The sequence below is a fragment of the Odontomachus brunneus genome, unplaced genomic scaffold (genome assembly GCF_010583005.1).
Source record: "Odontomachus brunneus isolate Ranch 3 - 2012 unplaced genomic scaffold, Obru_v1 Obru_scaffold_047, whole genome shotgun sequence".
Taxonomy (NCBI): domain Eukaryota; kingdom Metazoa; phylum Arthropoda; class Insecta; order Hymenoptera; family Formicidae; genus Odontomachus; species Odontomachus brunneus.
Genome location: NW_022639497.1, coordinates 593,282 through 613,731, shown reverse-complemented (window position 1 = coordinate 613,731; position 20,450 = coordinate 593,282). Strand labels below are relative to the sequence as shown.

General features: G+C 36.3%; 1 protein-coding gene and 1 long non-coding RNA gene across 12 annotated transcripts in view; one reads left to right on the top strand and one right to left on the bottom strand.

Moving 5' to 3' along the window:
* LOC116844818 (cardioacceleratory peptide receptor-like) overlaps positions 1-19,601 on the top strand; it is a 74,696-nt gene extending 55,095 nt beyond the window's left edge. For all 11 annotated transcript variants that reach the window (XM_032816878.1, XM_032816876.1, XM_032816875.1 and 8 more), the window contains 6 exons: positions 1,331-1,466; positions 5,329-5,526; positions 8,186-8,280; positions 9,534-9,789; positions 15,606-15,786; positions 16,413-19,601. In XM_032816878.1, coding sequence (XP_032672769.1) covers positions 1,331-1,466; positions 5,329-5,526; positions 8,186-8,280; positions 9,534-9,789; positions 15,606-15,786; positions 16,413-16,608 — 1,062 coding nt within the window. In that variant the 3' untranslated portion in view covers positions 16,609-19,601. The remainder of the gene's footprint in view (positions 1-1,330; positions 1,467-5,328; positions 5,527-8,185; positions 8,281-9,533; positions 9,790-15,605; positions 15,787-16,412) is intronic.
* LOC116844822 overlaps positions 1-20,450 on the bottom strand; it is a 92,211-nt gene that overhangs the window by 65,653 nt on the left and 6,108 nt on the right. The window lies entirely within an intron of this gene.

Below are 20,450 nucleotides of genomic sequence, written 5' to 3'. Positions count from 1 at the left end.
TTGCTATTTATTCTTAGATATTTTTCCTCTCAGTGTACAAGAAGATTCAACTAAAGATGAGATGATGAACTAATGATATTGCAATTCTAGATAAAATCGTAAAACTCGTGACTTGTTTTCGTAAGACTCGTAAAAACTTATGAGTAGATCTACAATTCTATGCAGACCATATGTCATATGATAACTCGTAAATATCAACGATATTTTTTTTTTCCTAAACTACGATTTTACAATTTTACGTTTTACTCGTATATTTGCTTAAAACTGCAGTATATATCTTGTTTAGGTTACATATGTGTCTCACATATTACGTTACTTAGTCGAATTACTGAAATCTGTCTGATTATATTTTTCTAATTGCGTACAGGCTTCGATTATCTACGCAGGGGCACGTGGACCAAGTGATATCGTGTATCAGCCGTGTGTATACCCGAACCGTTAAATTAGCTTACTATTCCGTACTACTCGTGCGGAACTGTATCATGCAAACGATGTTGAAATTAACGCCCACGCGTTACTCCGTGCGTTACACACATCCTGACGTGTACGATGCAAGACCGCAAGGTATCATCTATCGAGCTAACAATCAATCCGACTGTTCGGCCTATGTCACACGGATTATCAATAAATAGCTATTTGACGTTCCGTCATGCCGATATTGAGATTACGAAATAATGCAATAACACATACGTGCGGTCCCCGTCATGTAAATCCATCGTTACATAATTAGTAATGAGTTTACGTCGCGCCGGAACCGTAGAGCGATATTCCTAATTCGCCTCCAATATACCCGGACATCACTCTATACGGCTCTCGCAATCATCGAATCGGTGATTTTAATAATTTAAATAATTCGTGTAACGCGAATTTGGATAAAAGTGTAATCTAAACCGGGAATCGTGCAAACTAATTTATCCGAATTATTCGAGCAATATTGCAGATTGGAAATTCGCAAAATCCAATTTACGCATCACGCTTTCTAACGAGAGTTTTCTGTAAAGAATTGATGAACTAAATTGTCACATAAATCTTGCCTTTATCATGTAAATATTGCAATTAACATTACTCGTTATCTCGCGAAACGGTGAAACTGTACACGTCATTCCTTTATATAAATAGTCGAAATAATTCTTTGCGCACCACTCTTTATATACAAAAAGTTTCGATCAATTCTATACGTGCGTTTATATACCGTGTTTATCGCAACTTAATTTATCGTGCGCGCCATGATTCACAGTCGACTCTTGTTGGCGAATATTTTTCATATTTAATTAAAACATTCTTCCCGTGTTGTCGCGATAAAGACAAGCGTACGTTTACTTTTTTACAGACGGAGCAGTTCACGGTACTATGGTTACTGTTTGCTGTAATAGTTGCCGGTAATACCGCCGTCCTCGCCGGTCTGTTGCTGGGAAAGCGCAGAAAATCCCGAATGGATTTTTTCATCAAGCAACTAGCGTTTGCGGGTAAGTCGTCGACTTAACATTAAACTTCGTTTTGCTCTGTCGAGGCGTACAGAATTTTAACGGTTTCTCCATTCGAGATACTATATTCGAGATTCGATATTAATAGTCTGCTTGTCAGATAAATTGATGGACAGTTACATTGAGATTCGTCGGACGCTCATCGATATATCGTGAGAATTGCTAGCGCCTCCTCCTTGTAACAATCTGCCCCTAAAATCTCCACCCGCGATACCTGCAATTCAGACATGGGGAAACGACGGCACATCCTCTTTCGTGTATGCGTTTTATGGATAAACATTTATCTTCCTTTTTTTGCTGACGCGTCTTTATGCACGAGATATCGCGGACAGAAACGAGCGCGCATGAGAGAGATACTTCATTTTATTCATCGTTGATTAAATGCTACATCGGCTCCTCTTGATGTTTATACAAGTATCACGTGTATGTATATATTTTTCTCTTTCGTTCTCTTTTTGGAAAATGTCGCGTAAATTTTGCCCGCGTATTGATATTCTTATCATAAACAAAAGCGATTCGATACGAGGACTTCGTCGATATCTGTTATTTGTGACGTCACCGGGGAATTGATATAACACAGGTCGACTTGGAGATCCAATAACGGAGCTTAATGCCCGTTATATGTTCGCCCATAAAAGATATCGAGCCGACCATACGTGTCCATACTTTTGTACTTACTCTGGAATATGTGCAACGTCGAGTGAGAGAGAGAGAAAGATAAATAAATACGTCGTATATTATTTTCTTATTTATTTTATCGCTTTGAATGTATCATTTATTTTTACCGTATATAGAATGAAATGTTTTATCAAGCTGTACTTCGCTTTAATGGAAAAATCATCTCGAATATAAAAATTCAATGAGTACAATAGTTCAAATCAAATATTCTTGAGGCAAAGAACAAAAAAATTAGATTAAGTTGCAGTAGAAGTGCAAATAAAACTTTGAATATTATTGACATACGTAAGATTGATTAAAGTTTTGTGGTTAGCTTAGGGAAATAAAGAATCTCTTATTTTTATCCTCAGGAAATATTCTGGACGTTAAATGAGAGTTAATCCGGTCTAGTAAATCTTTCTCGCACTACTTGCGTAATAACTCGCGACAGTAAAAGCGGATGCACTTACTGCGGGGTTAATGCCGGGGTTAAGCGAGATGGGAGAGGAAGAATGTCTTTTATGGCATGGCGTTAGATATTCCATGAGCATCGAGGAAAGAATAGTACGAGAAAAAAGTCCCATTTGTAAATATTCTGGATATTACAAAAAATATTCGCAGAGACAATTAGAAGAATTGTCCTTACAAATATGTATTCCTTTAAATGGATGTTCAATCGATATTTATGAAGTGATCGACTGCTTGACGATACTTCTTCCCTAATATGAGAAATAATAGCGAATGACCTTGTAATCATGTTGATATAGAGTAAGTACGTAGAAAACACGATATGTAAGAAATATGAACTCTTGCAATCAGGTGCGACTTAAGAATATCCACTGAAACGTTTTCGATAGTGAATGCAGTTGCAGACGTACTTCACGATACAGTCATTCGGATGAAGCAAGCGGCTTCTATATAAATAACGATGTTGCACATTGATGTGCGAGAAGAATGTGAGAGAGAAATTATTTGCTGCGCGAAGTATATTCCCTTGTGCACTTTCCGATATTTCTTACCATTGAAATGTAACAATACAGAGCTCGCGTAATGTTTACTGTCATCTTATAGAAAATTTTTCTTTAGAAAATTTCTCCTTACAGCAAACGTGCAATTTTCCTCTGTCGCAATAGTAAGTAATATTAATCTTTCTCTATATGTTCTATATATTACATATATTATACTCCGTAATGAAACATCATCTTCATCATATACATGTTACAAAGCACTAGATAGAGTATGTACAGAGAACATGCGGAATTAATATTATTAACGCGGAAATTATTTCCATCATTAATATTATTAACGCGGAAATTATTTCCATCATAGTTCAAATTTTAAGTTCCGCAGTCTGCTTTTAACAAGGCAGGTTTTCTCTCTCTTTTTCTCTCTCTTCTTACAGTAACATGGTGGAAAACTTCGGTTCCTTGTTGCATTTTTATCCTCATATTTCGCGTGCTACAAAATCCACTCCTCTTCACATTATTCGCGCACTTCAGCTGTCTACCGGAGACTAAACCGTTTGTGCAATGTAATCTTAAACTAACGGCGTATATTATGTCCAAAATAACACAAGGCACGTTAAAATAAAGGATAGAAGTTGCACGGAAAAATTGAAATCTCTAATTAAAAGCATTACGTTTTTTGACATACGAAAATGCATAAGAATGCGTCACGAAGATCATGTATCATGAAGTTATAGATAAAAGGATTAAATCTCTGACATCCTGAAAATGATATCAGTGATCCAATATGACACACATATGACACGCTATGCATAAATAAAATTATTATGAGTTATTATTATAATAACAGTATCGAATTGCTTTTTAGTTTAATTAACGCGCGGCGCATGTTCATATTACACTCTCGATGCAATTATTCCCTAACTTGGGCTTTTGGCCCAACATTAATATTGCGACTGGTGTTATCGAGTCGCGAGAGGGTGCGGAATCGAATTTCTACTTCGTCGATAAAATACGGGCGATAAAAGTGGGGGACGAACTTGTTTTATTCGGAGAACCAGTAGGGATGAGCCTGTGCCGTCTCTTTTCCGATCACGTTTTCAGGATCGAGTCGATATCGTCTTGTGTGTTTGCGCCTGGTACAATATAAAATTTTCACGAAATAAAAGGAGAAGCGATATCGCTTTCTTTTAACTAAGAGACAAAGTGAGGGACACTGTTTAATAAGAGTGAGTTACTTTCATGACAATCGCCCCCTATATTTATTTAAGTCCATTAAAGTTATCACCAATCCACCGTAGATCAAATACGACACATTAATATTTAAACAAAAATAAATGTAAACAAAAATTATATACACTTTTATTTAATATACTACCTTCTCTCTCCCTCTCTCTTTCTTTAGTAATAATCGGCAAGCATTCTGCGTCCCATTTCTATTTTTTGGAAGAGTGTAATCCTGGACTTTTTATTACAATTTTTCCATGATATAAATCGTTGCAGAACGCGAATGTCAAAACATATTCCCACGAAGATTATTGCCGCGTAGGAGCATCTCCTAATTGTTATGACGTTTATTACGGCCAAACGGAAATATCAAGATTACTGATGCATTATCACGTGGCACTGTCGCGCTCGTTCATTTTTACATCCGCGTCGAGAACTTTTACTCGCCACCCACGCGAATATAGGACGAAGCGAAATAGCCTGTCGCGATCGAGCTGCAAGCAAATTGCGCCGCGCTCATTCGACGGTCGAAGCAGATTTTGTTTTACGTACGATGTTAATTAGTAGCTGGCTGACGTGTCTCTGCACAATTGCGAAACTTCCGTGCGTTCCCTCGTCCGCTTGACTCAGTATATACATACAATATCAAAATTCTAATTTCGCACATACAATGCTCGCGTTTCTCGTCGCGACATTAAATTCGCAACGTAAGCAAAAATCTCGACTCATTGAGCGAGTTGTAATAGCTATTTCGCGATCCTGAAAACAGAGAATGTAAAACGAGCGAATCGGATCTTCGTGTAATTCGCGCGTAGAGGTATTAACTCGGATATAACAGTGGTATTACGGTGAACAGTAGATCGGTATTAAACGTGATTTCGGTTAGACCGGAAAATATCACTGAAACGGATAATGCCCAACCGTATTAACAGGCGCCGATAATTAGTCCACGTCATTAGTGATCGCTGCCTTACAATTCGCGTATCTTGTTTCAGATTTGCTCGTCGGCCTGATATCCGTACTAACGGACATAGTCTGGAGAACGACGGTCACCTGGCATGCGGGCAATGTGGCTTGCAAGCTGATAAGATTCATGCAGGCCGTAGTGACATATAGCTCGACCTACGTCCTCGTGGCGTTGTCAATCGACAGATACGACGCTATTACGCGTCCAATGAACTTCTCTGGCAGCTGTGAGTACATTAGCGGACGTGATCTCGTCCTTTAATATTGCGAACTCCCTCACAGAGCTACGCCGGGTCGACCTAAACTCATTAATTCAGCTCAAGCTCCGTGGAGTATATATAACGCGATTTGAGGCGTGAATGACGTTCAACCTCAAAGCCAAAAGAGTGACTTTTCACTTTTCGTCTCTCACGCACCTTGCCGCGTATAATACTTTAATGATAATAAGTAGAGGAGAATGCTTTGAGAACTTAATGGTGAATTAAGCGCTACGAAGTCACGCGACGTCCGGAGAAGCGTGGAGAAAATTTCTTCCCGGAAAATAAACTTTGTTCTAAAAGCGAACCGAGTAAAATGTCAGTCGAGGATGGATAATGCTACTTTCGGGTTCACTCGAGTGATGGAATTCTCGATTATAAACTTAATCATTTGATATGATATTCGTGCGTATCCTTCGCTCTCAATGTACATGGAATAAATAGTGTAGTAAAAATCACATCAAAACTTTAGTGATCTTAGGCCATATAGAATTGTGACTGAAATTACTATATATTTGTTGAACAATATTATGCACGTTTGATTTTTATTAGAAAATTATTGAAATTACTTAGATGTTCTTTATATCGTCAAAGTTACTATTTCTACTACATAGTAATTGATACTACAATTTCAGTACAATTCAGTTTTGCAAAAGATATTGTAAGAGGAAATATAGTCATAACATAATTTTTATTCCATGTATTATTATTGCACAGGAAGAAAAATTAAGCAAGAAAAGAAAATTCTTTGTGCCGTCAAAAATTTTGTTATAAAAACATTTTCTTATATAGCATATCTATTATATCTATAATATGGCACACATATCTCGTACTCATGACATAACAATAAGATGGGAGAGAGTTGCGTAACGAGATAATTGCGTGTGCGTATTTTAATGAGCGAGTATCTTCATCGACAAGTATCTTTTCTACCGGTCTCCCCTTTTACGACACGACAGGATAAAGGATCGAACCGTAGTGTCACCGGGGTTCCTTTATTTCTCTTGCTCGAGATAGCCGTATCGTTTATCACACGAAGGCATCTCACGGTTGCCGGATCGTTGCGGTGCGTGCACCGCGCCAGAATAAAATTTATCTTCCGCGTTTCGTTCGTTGTTCTCCAACTGGGGTAGCCGGAGAATTACAGAAATTGGTAGGTGCCCTACTCTGAACCGCGATTCACGTTCGACCACATTCGCCGGATGTCTCGATCGCGGACGGATTAATACGAGAGAATTACTCTTGTTCTTAGGCCAGCCCTCGATATTACGGACCGTTACGGATTAACCCTTTGCGATCGTAGTCGAGACTATACTCGGGAATATATCTCGTGTCGAAACACGTTACGAGTGCAAAGGATTAAAGACCGAAGTTTAGTCTAGGAAAACCGTGTTATATTATTGAAAGGAAAGATTTTGCCAATTTAACAAAATCTGTGCCCGTAACAAATGGTTTGCTGATACGGGATAGCAAATGAGCCTGCAGTGGGAACAAATGATTTATTACTTTCAATTTGCTGCTCTAAACAATACTTTTGTCATGGAGACATAACTAAGTTAACTTGAATAGCAAATGTAATTTGTTATCTTAGGCAATGTGTGTTTGTTAAGCTGACAAATGAGAAAAATTATTCGCAACGGTAACCGTTTTATTTGTTTGTTTAACAACAATTAAACAGCAAATGTTGAGATAACCGAGGGATTTTTCTCAACGTATCTCGAAACGTTCAAACGCGTCCTTAAATATACCCATGACGGTTTGATCCGTCTGGCTTTCAATGAATTTATAACTCCGATTACGTGTCTCAAGGTAAGTAATATTTCATTAATTTCACCAATAGCCATTTCTCACTCAACGTTATTGAATAGAAATTAAAGTATCTCTCTCGAGTAGACACGAATGGGCTTTATTGAATCGCGTGGGGCTCTTAAAGCACCATCTGCTGCTCTTCGTGGTAATGTACAGCCGTTTGCGTCGTACGAATTCTCACGAATGATTATTCTTTCGACTACCGGCGGATCACAATTATCAATTGTACGTCGTAATTACGGCGAGATTAATGGGCGCGCGTCGACTATCACGTTGAGTAACATCTTTCTATGTCGACCCGATATGCCATGGTATTACCAACGACCCTCCTAAATTACACATCACTGAAAAATAAACGACATGCGCGAGGGTAACGATAACATGTCGAAGTCGCGGCGTATGCATCATTCTCCGTGTTATCTTATAAGACTGAAAGCGGATGATCCGGTGTAATCGTGTCATAAGCATATTACGTATACGAGTGCTCTTTACGTTATTGCAGCAGCTACTTGACATACTTGCTATTTCGATTCTTCAAGAAAGCTTCGCAATTTCCCGCCGCGACCGTTCTATCATTATTCGTTTTCCATTCATCTCTCCGAGGCGCCAGCTGTTGTAAAATTCAACGTTTACGAAAATGATCAAACTTCCTTCATACTCCGCGGTATGCAAAGTTCACCGCGCCTACGCCTATCTATCATCAGAGAACTCTCGTTTAAGTCAACAATTGCGGGAGCTGACTGCAAGTTCCGTCTCAGATTTCCGGCGCTTGTTACGTATGTTTATTTTCCGTCCACTGATGGGTTCATTTTGATCGCAGGGTGGAGAGCTCGAGCTCTGGTAGCTGCGGCTTGGGGTCTGTCGGTATTATTCAGCGTGCCGATTATATTTCTATACGAAGAGAAACGAATACAGGTATAAATATATCCGCCTAAATAAGTCTACTTTATATTATTAAGAAGAAAAACAAACGCATTTTTTTTCATTCAAAAATTAAATCGGAACACAAGTCATTGTTAATAATGATGAACATATGCATATCAAATTAATTAATCTCTTGTAAAATATTTCACACATATGCACGGATGCGTGCAAAAAAATTTACAAAACAAAAAAGTAACGGATGAACTGACATTAATAAATGGAATTGATGATATCACACAAGATTGTTACGTAATAGTACCGAATGATGTATCGAAATGCAGAAATTACGCGTCAAGGAGATTAAGTTTAATCGCAAGAAGTTTAAGAATCTTTGCACAAGAACGTCCGTAACACTTTAAGTTGCATTTATGTGATCATAAACTGAAGTCTATGAGTAATAGTAAACTTAGGTCAACAAAGAAAATTGTAAATATTTCATTGTTTATAAGATAGTATAAAGTATGTATCAAATATTTTATGATAAAAATAAGATTAGAAGAAAAATATTTCAGTTGATAAATTAATATTTCTTATCAAAAAAATTTTTTTTTCTTCTATAGTATACTGTTTATTCATTTGGTTATTGCAACAACTAAATTAAAGAATCATTATAATGTAGAAAAAGTAATACAAATTTTATCAAGATACTGATTTATTGAGTTACATATCTCTACAAATTATAATTACATATCTTTCTACTATTATATCTTTCTGATTATATCTCTACTATTATAAAATAGTTTATATATTTACTTCATACATGATAATGTGTCTGATTTCACAAAATCACGCGTGATTTTGTCATGTTACAATTTTCTTTGTGCATTAGCTTAAATTTATTTTTATCTGTAGACTTTAGTTTACGATCTATATTTAAACTCAGTTCCGCAAATTTACTTTAACCGGAATTTAACTCGTTAAAAGCCTATCTAGACAAACTTGCATAGTTGTATTATTCATATGCATATGAAAATTTACTAATCTAACGTAAAATGTATCTAATATAAGAGATCTAACGTAAAATGTATCTAATATAAGAGATCTTTTTACTGCACGTGTTATAATTGGTTGATTTTCTTATGCATATACAATATATGATTATGCAAGTTTGTTTGGAAAAGCCTTTAACATGTTAAGGTAACGAGTAAAGATCCAATTAAAATAAGTTGCGGAACCAAGTCTTAACATAACTTTAAGCGTTTCTACGCAGAGATCCTAATTACGGCTGGATCGTTGCTTTACAGGGCACGATGCAGTGCTGGATCGATTTGGGCTCGCCGACCCAATGGAGAATCTACATGAGTCTGGTGAGCTTCAGTCTCTTTATAGCGCCCACTTTGATAATAGGAGGGTGTTACATGGTCATCGTGGCCACGATATGGTCGCAAGGAGGAGCGCTACGTCAGGGACCTACCAGGGATACGAGGAGAGCGTCCTCGAGGGGTCTTATTCCCAGGGCGAAAATCAAAACAGTGAAGATGACCTTCGTCATAGTATTCGGTAAGACCGACCAAGAAAAAGCCATTCTTTCACGGAGGTGTTTATTTCGCCAGTCACGTAAGGTAACTCGTCCGAAAATTCACGTTAGCTCTCTTGGAACGAGAGCTCGGAAACTATCGCGTCGAAAAGCGTCATGGATTTTGTTTCTTCCCTTTTTTCTCTTTCTTTTTTTTTTGTAATTCTATCGCGCCATTGCGAGATTCATTTTTTAAAGGAGCCAGATTTTTTAGAGAATCTCTCTGTTCGAGGATTTATATAAGCTTCTTTGGCTTCGTGAAGTTATATTTCAAAGTCTGGCGTATGATTTCACTATCGGCTTTCACCCCTCCGTCGATTCATGCAAATACAAGGGAAACTTTTAGATCTCGAGGAGCCGTGACATACTTCCTCTTCCCCCCTGCTCCATATAAAAATTTGAATGCTTCTTTTTCTCTTTGACGTACAAATGAATACTTTACTAAATTCGTTGCGAACGACAATAACAGAAACGGCCGCGACGTTGTCGAGGACGTTCGGAGCGTGTCTAGTTCGCTGCAGTAAAAAGTAATAACCTCCTATCTCTGGCTCCTCCTATATCTTTGATACGAAATCGGTGAATCGTTTTATTTGCGCGGTATAAAGGACGCGCCACAAGGAGATAAGCTCGTATGCTCGCTATTCGATATCTTCGTACGAGTACGAGTGGCGTAAGAAACGGGAAGGATTGTGCATACAGTGTGTTCGAGAAAAACGCTGCCTTGAGGTAAATATAATTTCTAGATTATATATAATTACGAACGAAAAATTTACGGGTGCTAATTCGACGGTTTTATAGCGATTGTGGGCTGCCCTCGATTTAATTGGTGTGCGATCAAATTATGGGGATTTCACATAAAAAAGGCAACTAATGCTGAAAGTAAACATTCCAAGACAAAATTTTCTTCTTTATTAAGATGTTATATAGCGGTAAAAAAAATGTGTTCCAGTATTTGGCGATGCAAAAGAAATTCAAACTATTTTGTCTCAAAATAGATTTCATTTGTGTACTCCGAAAAGCACAAGTAACTACCTCAATACTACCTCAATTATTTGGTCCCATTATCTCCTGCACGTTGATAGTCACAGTATAGAACATCCACGAGCTCTTTCCGCGTGAACAGTGTGCTTGTCCCTTCGGCTTACGAGGGGCTGATCTTACGCGCACAAGAAATCGCCGCAGCTAATCAGATTCGCTTCCGACAATTGGCGACAGTGGCGAAATTCCTTCTTTTTTAGCTGACGACGATCGTCCCGGCGACTCGATGGACCCGAGACCGACCGAATTCTCCCGGCATTTTCCGAAACTGGAGAATATGTAAAATCTCCGAAAGCCGGGAAGCTTGGAACGAGAAAAGTTACGCATGCGGCATAAATTTCGTGTGTAACGAGTGCCGTAGCTACAACGACAGCCGTGCTCTTGTTTCGTGATTCGAAATTACCATGCGCATAATGTATCGCGGATTACGATCGCGCTCGTTGGCAATGCATTACACCCCAAAGTCAAAAGACAAAATTTTTGCATTTTTATATAGCGAAGCATTTTTCTGGTTAGTTGCGACGCAATATCAAGTTATTCTCGCTTTATATTCGTTCTATGAAATTATTTCTTCGCGCTTTGTTAATCACTTTTTAGTTACTGATACACAAACGTCTATCAGTATGAAGCAAAGATTTATTTTTAATTTAGATTTAATATCGGATACAAATTTTTGTATCCGATTTGAATATTAGACAATTTTATCAAAAAATGTATAAAAATCGAAGGTTAATTCTACACTGAGAAAAAATAGTTGATCTAACTAAAATTATAGTTATTTTTGGCCACAACAATACTTTTTAGTTATTCTAACATGAAAATAGTAGTGGTAATAGTAGTGGTAACACGCATATAAGTTTATTATCACTAACATTATAGTAGAATTTAATAAAAATTTTGAATTGATTGATATTCTTGACCACTACTTATTACTTATAGTAATTATTTCTCTACATAATTATAGTTACAAATAACGAACATTTTTTTTCAATATATCAATATTTCAAGAAAAGTTGTTTAAAAAAAGTAAGATTAGAACACGAACACACTCAAAGTTCCCTCTTATTATCGATACTGGAATCAATGAAGCGTCTTTAATCAAAACTTCAGGATTAATATGAAATTACTGTGTTCTCTTAATTAATTTTCTTTTAGTATTTATGAGTTTAGTTGAGAATAAAGTTTACGCATATCAAGGTGACCTTCTCTTAATGACTCTTTATCTGTTATAATATTGGAATGTCGGAGCAACGAATCCATTAATACTCGGTGTTTGTTTTGTCGAGAACATCAGCAAAATAAACACGTTCAACTATCATTTACAAAAGAGACAATGTAATTATAAATCGTCCGAAACACTCGTATGTTTCGACTGATCATCAAAGCATTGAGTTCTCATCACGACCGACCAATCGAGCGATATACATGTTTAATTAAATACGTTTTTCAATTATGTATTTATTGGCCACGCACTCAATTTTCAATTTAATAATCCGTAACGTTATCATCGAACAATATGCGCGGACTCGGATACACGGTAAGTATTTTTCACGGTAGATTGCATGGATGAATATATCGGATTATTATATATAAAATCACTGACGCGCACAGTGACTTTATTGGTAAATTTAAAAAGAAATATTAAAAATAAGCGCCACAAATTCTGTCGTTGGGAATGCGAATAGTTGTGATCCGTAAGAAATTGCCTCGCCTACAGAGAATTTTTGATGTAAAATATTAAACGTTTAATGTTTATTCCGCGAATAATCAGTTTCCCTGGCTTTATATAATTTTTTCTTCGCCTCAGGAAATTTAATAACGCGCTGGTACGCGAGAGTTCCTATGATCAGCTTGTGAGCACTAAAAGAGAGAGAATCGAATTTCATCTCGCATACGATCCATAGAAAGTTCCCAACGAGCTTCTTTATATCACTCCACTATCAGCCCAACCGTTACCTTTTTCCAAATCGATGACTATAACTCTCCGAACCATTTCACGCCGATCGTACGCCGGTTTCCTTAAGTTATTCCATCGGGTCGCAGGTGTGACAATGTTCTCGAAATTACGCGCACCGATGGATTCCGTGATTTCATCGTAGTTCTATTTACAGATCGCTAACGCATTTAGGAATATCGACGAAGAAATAGAGGAAAGATCGTCGAAAACATTAAACGAGAAACGAATTAGCCGCGAGAACAGTTTACGAAATTTTGTTTCAGAAAAAAAAAAAGAGAAAAGAAAAGAAAAAGAAAATTATTACACAGTCGCGACAGATGTTGCGCCATTCTTCGCGTTTAACTGTTCCTTGCTCGTAGTTTTTCCATTATCGACGTCTTGCCGTCGTTGAGGCGATAGTTCTAAACTTCTTTCCTTTTTAGTCGTGGACATGTTGAAAGAAGGCTATACAGCCTGTCTCACACGATATCTGTCGATATAGACTAACAACTAGTGACCTGAATTTCCATGACAGATTCTACGATGAATTTCACATATATTTTTCCTCGGAAATATCGAAGCACCGGCAGTTTCCGTGTCATAAACGATTGCGGAAAAATGGCTGTGCGTAAAGCGATTTTAACAACGAAAATAAATCACATTTAAGCGACACGTTTTATGCTTGACAGTATGTTTTTCAATTCATTACGGAATAATACTACGTTTATACATAATCCACGTGTAAATACATTTAACTCGACGACATATTGAAATGTCACGCATTCGAAGGTCGGGCATAAATTCTTATAGCCACGGAGATTTGCAGACGGCCATATCGCGCGCTGATCATTTTATATCGATCTGCTTACTATTGCAGCGAAATGCACGAACCTGATAACCTCGTCAAATATCCTCCTCTTTAGAAAACGTCTTCGTACGCTTTCTGATAGCTACATTTCTCGAGATCGAGTTCCATATTTTCGCAAAAAGTATAAAATACACCGTCTTAAATATAAGAAAAGAAAAAAAAAACATTCGGCAAAGTGTTAATTGAATTTTTTTCCAAAAATATTAATAATGAGAAATAAAAATTTTGAAGAATAAAGAATCTCAAGAATGTAATGAACGGTAAAAAATGGAATAAATCGATGTATGCGAGTGTTCTGCTTTAAAAGTTGAGTGTTCTGTCAAGAACGCTGTTTCAATTTTATTGCTGAATTTATGGAAGTATATCGAGCAGTGCAAACTTTCAATCACTGTTTCTTCTCTCGAGACAGCGGACTATCAATGTTGTATTGTCTCGAAAGAATATAGGAAATAATACGACGTGCTATGCGAGCGTTGTCCGTAGAACGCTAGTAAATAGAACGATAGTAAATAAATTGTTACAGACGCGACAAACATGTTTCCGACTTCTCGAGTTCACTAATAAATCTATGCGAAAGCTTCAATACGGACGCGAGATGAGAGTTATATGGCAATTAAAACGATGTTCGGGATGCTCTTTTGTGTGAATGCATTCGATGCTACCTTGTGAAAGAACAATTTTCCAAACCGACGAATGTGCCACACAAACGCACTCATTAACGTTCTTATAATTAAAATTATATACATTATTACGCACTTCTCAGTTATTCGTATTTTGTTTCACCGCACAAATCATTAAAACACTTTCTCGTAATCCTCATTCCTCTTTGATCACTTCCAGACTTTATTGTTTTATAAGCTCTTTGTGCAAAAAGTAGGGAAAGAATCAACAATTCCACGCTATTTCGGAAACATGTTCCAAAGAGACAAATGGAACGTTTTGCTATTTTAGGTCCGTTAAGTTCGTTATCTAGAATGGAACTGGCGCAAACTGGCGCAAACTGGCGCTCGGAGCTCGTTTTGTCAGGACTTTTGTAACGTTCTTAATTTAAGATGGCAACGATAACTCTTAATTGAAGTCAACGGCGCGAACAATCGCGCCGTTTTATCCGTGAAGAATTTACTTCAAATAATGTTACGGCCATTGCTGTATTCTGTCAAGTCGATTTATTGCATGAAACGACAGAACTCATTTTCGTTGCATTTAATGTTTTACTCATATTTGCGCAAATTTCACTGCTATTACATTTCACTGCATCGTACGATACACTAGTATATCGGAAAAACAAAGTGATATACAATTATTTTATAAAAAAACAGCTCTCACAATTTGAAAATCAAGAGAGAAAATTGTTGAACATTTCTTGTATGACTTTAAATGGCGCGTTTTTTGCTATTAATGCACAACGTACTTTACAATATATAATATGGCTATTCGAAAATCATTTAGAGAGAGATCATAAATGTTACTCCATCACAAAGTTAAGAAAACTTTGGAGTATTATCGTGAAAAGTTATGAATTAATCTTTTTTAATTAATAGCTAAAAATCTACATGGTTATTTTAATATTCTATCTGTATTTAATCTTTAGTCCTGTCCTCTCATAATAATATATAATAATAAATTATTGAATACACGTGGAAATATATGATGTATCGTTGTTCACGTCCCGAGACGTTTTGCTTCCTGCGTCCTAGATTCTCAATTCAGTATTCCTACTCCCGATTGCTTCATTATAATATTCCGAATATTCACTTCTGGCATTTATAAAACTGACACTCGCATAGATTCGATCTGAGAAATATTAATTAACACGACTGACAAAAGTACGATTTAATACTTCAGAAGCCAACAAAATATTTTAATTACCTGACGGAGATAATAACTGATGCACTCCGCGGTATACGTATTGTTCGCCGTCCCGAAATATAATTGCGGTATTCACGGTTATGTTTCAGTATTCATTCTTTGCTGGAGCCCATACATAGTCTTCGATCTCCTCCAGGTTTATGGGCACGTGCCAAAGACGCAGACGAATATCGCGGTCGCAACCTTCATACAGAGCTTAACACCGCTCAATTCGGCTGCTAATCCGATTATCTATTGTCTCTTCAGCACGCCGTTTTGTAAAACCGTACGGTGAGTATGCTTATTAAACTCTAATTACTACTTGATTATTTTTTATGTTGCATCTTCCTCTGCTGTTTCGTTCAGATCGATTTATTATTATTGATATATTTCTTATGTCGTACTTCTTCATCACTATGAAAAACTATTTTCAATGTCACATTTTTATTGAGATTTTCACTTTTATGTTTGTTTTACTTTTATTTTTGCACGCAAGAGGAACAAATATACATCTTGATTAAAAGCATATTAAAATATTATAAATATACTGTTAAATGCAAAAACGTAATAAATGTACACGAGAAATGAGCTGAACAGCAGAGTTGTATATTGCAACAGTAATACAGCATGTGATTTAATATTATACAGGGTGATTTGCAAGGTATAAAATATTCAAGGAAATAAACTAATTTAAGTATAACGTTATGATTTTAATGGTAAAATACTAATATTTGAAAACTCCGAATAACTCCGAATAGAATTTGGAGATATTTTCTTATGTAATGCTTTCTATCACACGTTTGGAATGACGATCTACGATTAACCATGAAGACAGTAACATTCTTGGGATGAAGAAGAGGTGGTAATAAGTCCTCTTCATAGGAATTCTTCGTTAAACAACAACTGTTGCTCGGTAGGAACATGCAGGCAATCTCCTGGATTTCGGGATGGTGTCCCGCGAATCCGCATCACTGCTTTGGTACCGGAACCACGAGTAATAGCACGAGGACGACCGTGACGACGTCTCTGACGGCTCATTCTTCCCGCAGGAGCGGGCACTTCACAATGCTACATACTACGTCGCGGAAACGCGTCATGGTTTCCTTAGTCTAAAGACCGTGTTCTTCGAAAGATAGAACGAAATTTTCTTGCAAATACCTTAAAGTTCGAAATTCGAAGTTTCGAATTGCGGCCAATAATTTGTCTGACTGTCTTCAGTTTGTCTTTATTTCTCTCTTTAACTTAAATATTTATAATCTCTCGTCCTTATACTCGAAGTACAATGACCATGACATACGTACGATCTCATAATGTGAAGTTTCGTATAGCTTTATTTGGTAGTTCCTTCTAGTGTGAATATTAACAAAAAAAAAAAAAAAAAACTGATTGAAAGCCAAAATTATACTGTACTGTCGTCTAACTAATTAGAAGCGTCACCAGTCGTCTTATTTCAATACGAATATTTTCCATCGCAATGTTATCTGCGATGGATTTCGTATGACTTTCTCACACCGTCCAGTAACAAAGGATCGCTATCGCGAGATCCTTTCTTATTATATAAGTTAATTAACGAGGTATTACTTGTACGGCGTACATTATCTTATCTAACGTCGTAAACTCGTGCAGTGATCTCAACATCATATAAATTGCTCGAAAAATATTTTCTCACTCTGAGACAATGACGTAAAGGATGCCAATGATTTTATATATCAGTGAGGAAAAGCAAACTGATCGTCATTGTTTTATTAGTGATGCAATCTGATATCCTAAAACTTTTGTATATAACACTACTCCAGTTTCTTTACTATCTTTCCACTTGAGTATATATATGTGTATCTATATCTGAGAAGCGAAAGAATACAAATCGAAAAAATTTTTTCTTGAAAAAAGGGCTATAAAATTTCAAAAATATAAATACACAATCTCGAAATAGATTAAATATATCTATAATTACGTGTAATAAATTTATGAACTTATCGTTTTCAAGTACTTCTGTTTTATTTTATATTTATTTATGCCTTTTTGTACAACAATCATATCTAGAGAGAAAAGTTTAAGTTTTCCTTGATTACAATATAAGTATACCAAAACCAATGAGTTTACACTTATTTTTTTCTACTACTCAGATATAGAAATTAGACATAAGAGAATTGCGTAAGTCAGACAAAATAGTCACAAGATAGTACTTAATCGAAAATAATTGTGTGCACACCGATATTATCAGTATTAAAGGGGACATTGGGAAAGCGATTATAATGTATGTTTTCTGTTACTCTCTTGCGCGATAATTATTAGTTAGTATTTTGGGCTCGATCGATCGTTAAAGATACCTTTTATCCACGACTTTTATCTCGACTTTTATACTTAAATTACTTGTCAGGGTATTTTCACAGGGTAACTTAGAATCTCAGTACTGCGGAACAGTGATTTGTGGGGAACTGTCGCAATTTGCGAGAAGAAAATAAATCTTATCTCTTGATGTTATCTCACTTAATGTTCTTTGAATTCTTGATTAAAGTCGTCAAATATGGGGATTTCACGTAGTAATATGTGCATTATGTACCACGTATGAGACTTTCTTTTAATAGTAACATATGATTTACGCAGGCTTGTTTTTTCATAAAAAAAACTCAAAAATTTATTTGCCAAATTAACCGGGACAAGAGGTATCCAACTATAGCTATCGAACAGCCTATGTGGAAAATAATACGCTCAAAGTATACATGTACATATGCATACATATGTATAATACAAAGAGACAAACGAGAAAATTTTGCCGCGTGTGTACATATACGTAATAATACGTGCGTAACGATATATGTAATATATTAATGTGTAACATATTCCCTCCGCACTTTCATGGGTGATGTGACCATCATGTCGCGATGTCCTACGATCTGCGTGTGATCTATATGCGTTGTGATTTACACGGAGATCGATGATTGATTTCACGATAATGTTATCGAATCTCGTCTATGACCAGACAGCACAAAACGTCCCAGAATCCTAAATGTATCCAGGACGAAGACTGCTTTAGGAACAATGCAAAATACATCCAGGATAATCTCAGGATATTCTGTGCTATCTGAGTAAGTAGTGAAAGAAAAAAAAAAATTTGTATAAGTAAACTATTTATGATAAATAAATACGTAAATAAGCGAGAGCAGGAGAAAGAGGAAGAAAAGAAGAATACACGAGTGTCTGGATACGCATGAACGTCCTTCGCAAAATTATGTTCCTGCTACTCGATCCGTCGTAAAGGATCACGCGTGTATGAGTGTAATATGTCTGTTCGATCATCAGTGTCTTAATAATGCATTCAGGGTGAATCTAAAAAATTTCGACGAAATCGAGAAACGCGTGGCGCAATCCGCGAGTATCAGAATCATCGTGGACGATCTGTTACGTAGCTACTTCCGATTAGATTGCAGGGAGTAAGTGTAATTTATTAGTAGCGTCTGTGTGAACGTAATTTTACACGCAATTCATTAATGTTTGTCCAGTCATTCAGGTGATCGCAGAGTTATTTTATTATTTCAAGATATCGTGGAGGTAAATATTTGTTGCGTTGTTTGTAAACAACTTATTATTATTTTCCACGAAGACTGATTTTCCTAAAGAAGCAGAGTTTGTTGCACCTTCTTGTCACTTTGTCGCTCGACGGTTCGTGCTTTAATCGATATGCATGTAGCATATAAAGCTTTATATTTAATATGCACGATAACACACGTTGTATCTGATTTATCGTGCAAACTTTCGTAGATATATTTTGCCTACCTCTCTTTTTATCGTCGTTAATTTATCGTCGTTTTTTCAAATAAGTTTCCAAAAAACTTCAGCCATTGGTCATGTTTTACAGCTAAGACTTTCATACTAATGCGCGAATGATACGTACAATAAGTACAACGATATATATGTAATTTCAAGCCGTGCAAAATGTAGATTAGTACATATTTGTAATTCTATTATTGTATCGTACCGTATAAATTGAAGGTGATCAAAATTATTCTGAAATTATGTGATGTAACATTATGCGCGCATCGATAATGAGTACTATTTGTAGATAAAAATGAATAAACCTATAAATTATTTAATGCAATCTTTAATCCCGATATTTAATTATTTTTCACATACAATCGTTCCATTATTCCCAATCTTTTACTTTTCCCCAGCTTTAATTATTAAATATTTTAATATTATATACTCTCATTAATAAGATACGAGAGAATCGCGTTGTTCATAATTTAATAATATACATTTCGTTACGATAATATTAATTATCCCGATACTATCGCGTGCGCGCATACCAATTAAATTCTATATTTTCTGGAAAATGAAAACGAATTAAATTGAAGAAATGTCTAGATTTCCAAAAAGTATTTAATTTTTCGATATTGCGCTCGTCGAAAACGTACAAATCGCACGTACAAGTGCGTAATATTTATATTTTAAATTTATATTTTTATTAGTACGTAAATTAAAAATTTATATTTTCTGGTATATAAAGGCAAGAAACAGTAGAGGCAAGAAATAGTTTTTACTGAATATCAAAATATCACGGATCTTTTATTTAATTTTGCTTCTTCGTTGTACACGTTTGTATGAACGCACACAAATGAGAGATTTATGCACGCATAAAGGATTTACGAATACGTAATACACGGTAACGTGAAATCGCACGGAAGAAGCGCGATTCGTACTACCCGCCGAAATAAAATTTCTCACGATGCCTCCATTTCTCTTTACGGCCCGCGTAATCGTAGCTGTAGAGTCCAACGGCGCCATGATAAGTCAAATGCGGCCGGAATAATCGTTTGACGTTCGTCGTTTCGTTTCACGTCGCTGCTCCTTTTCTTGTCGCAACGGGATATTTTCGCCGCTTTATTTCGGTAATATTATCTACCACGGATAAATACGAAACTCCCGCGAGAAAATGATTTGTTCTACAATTCTAT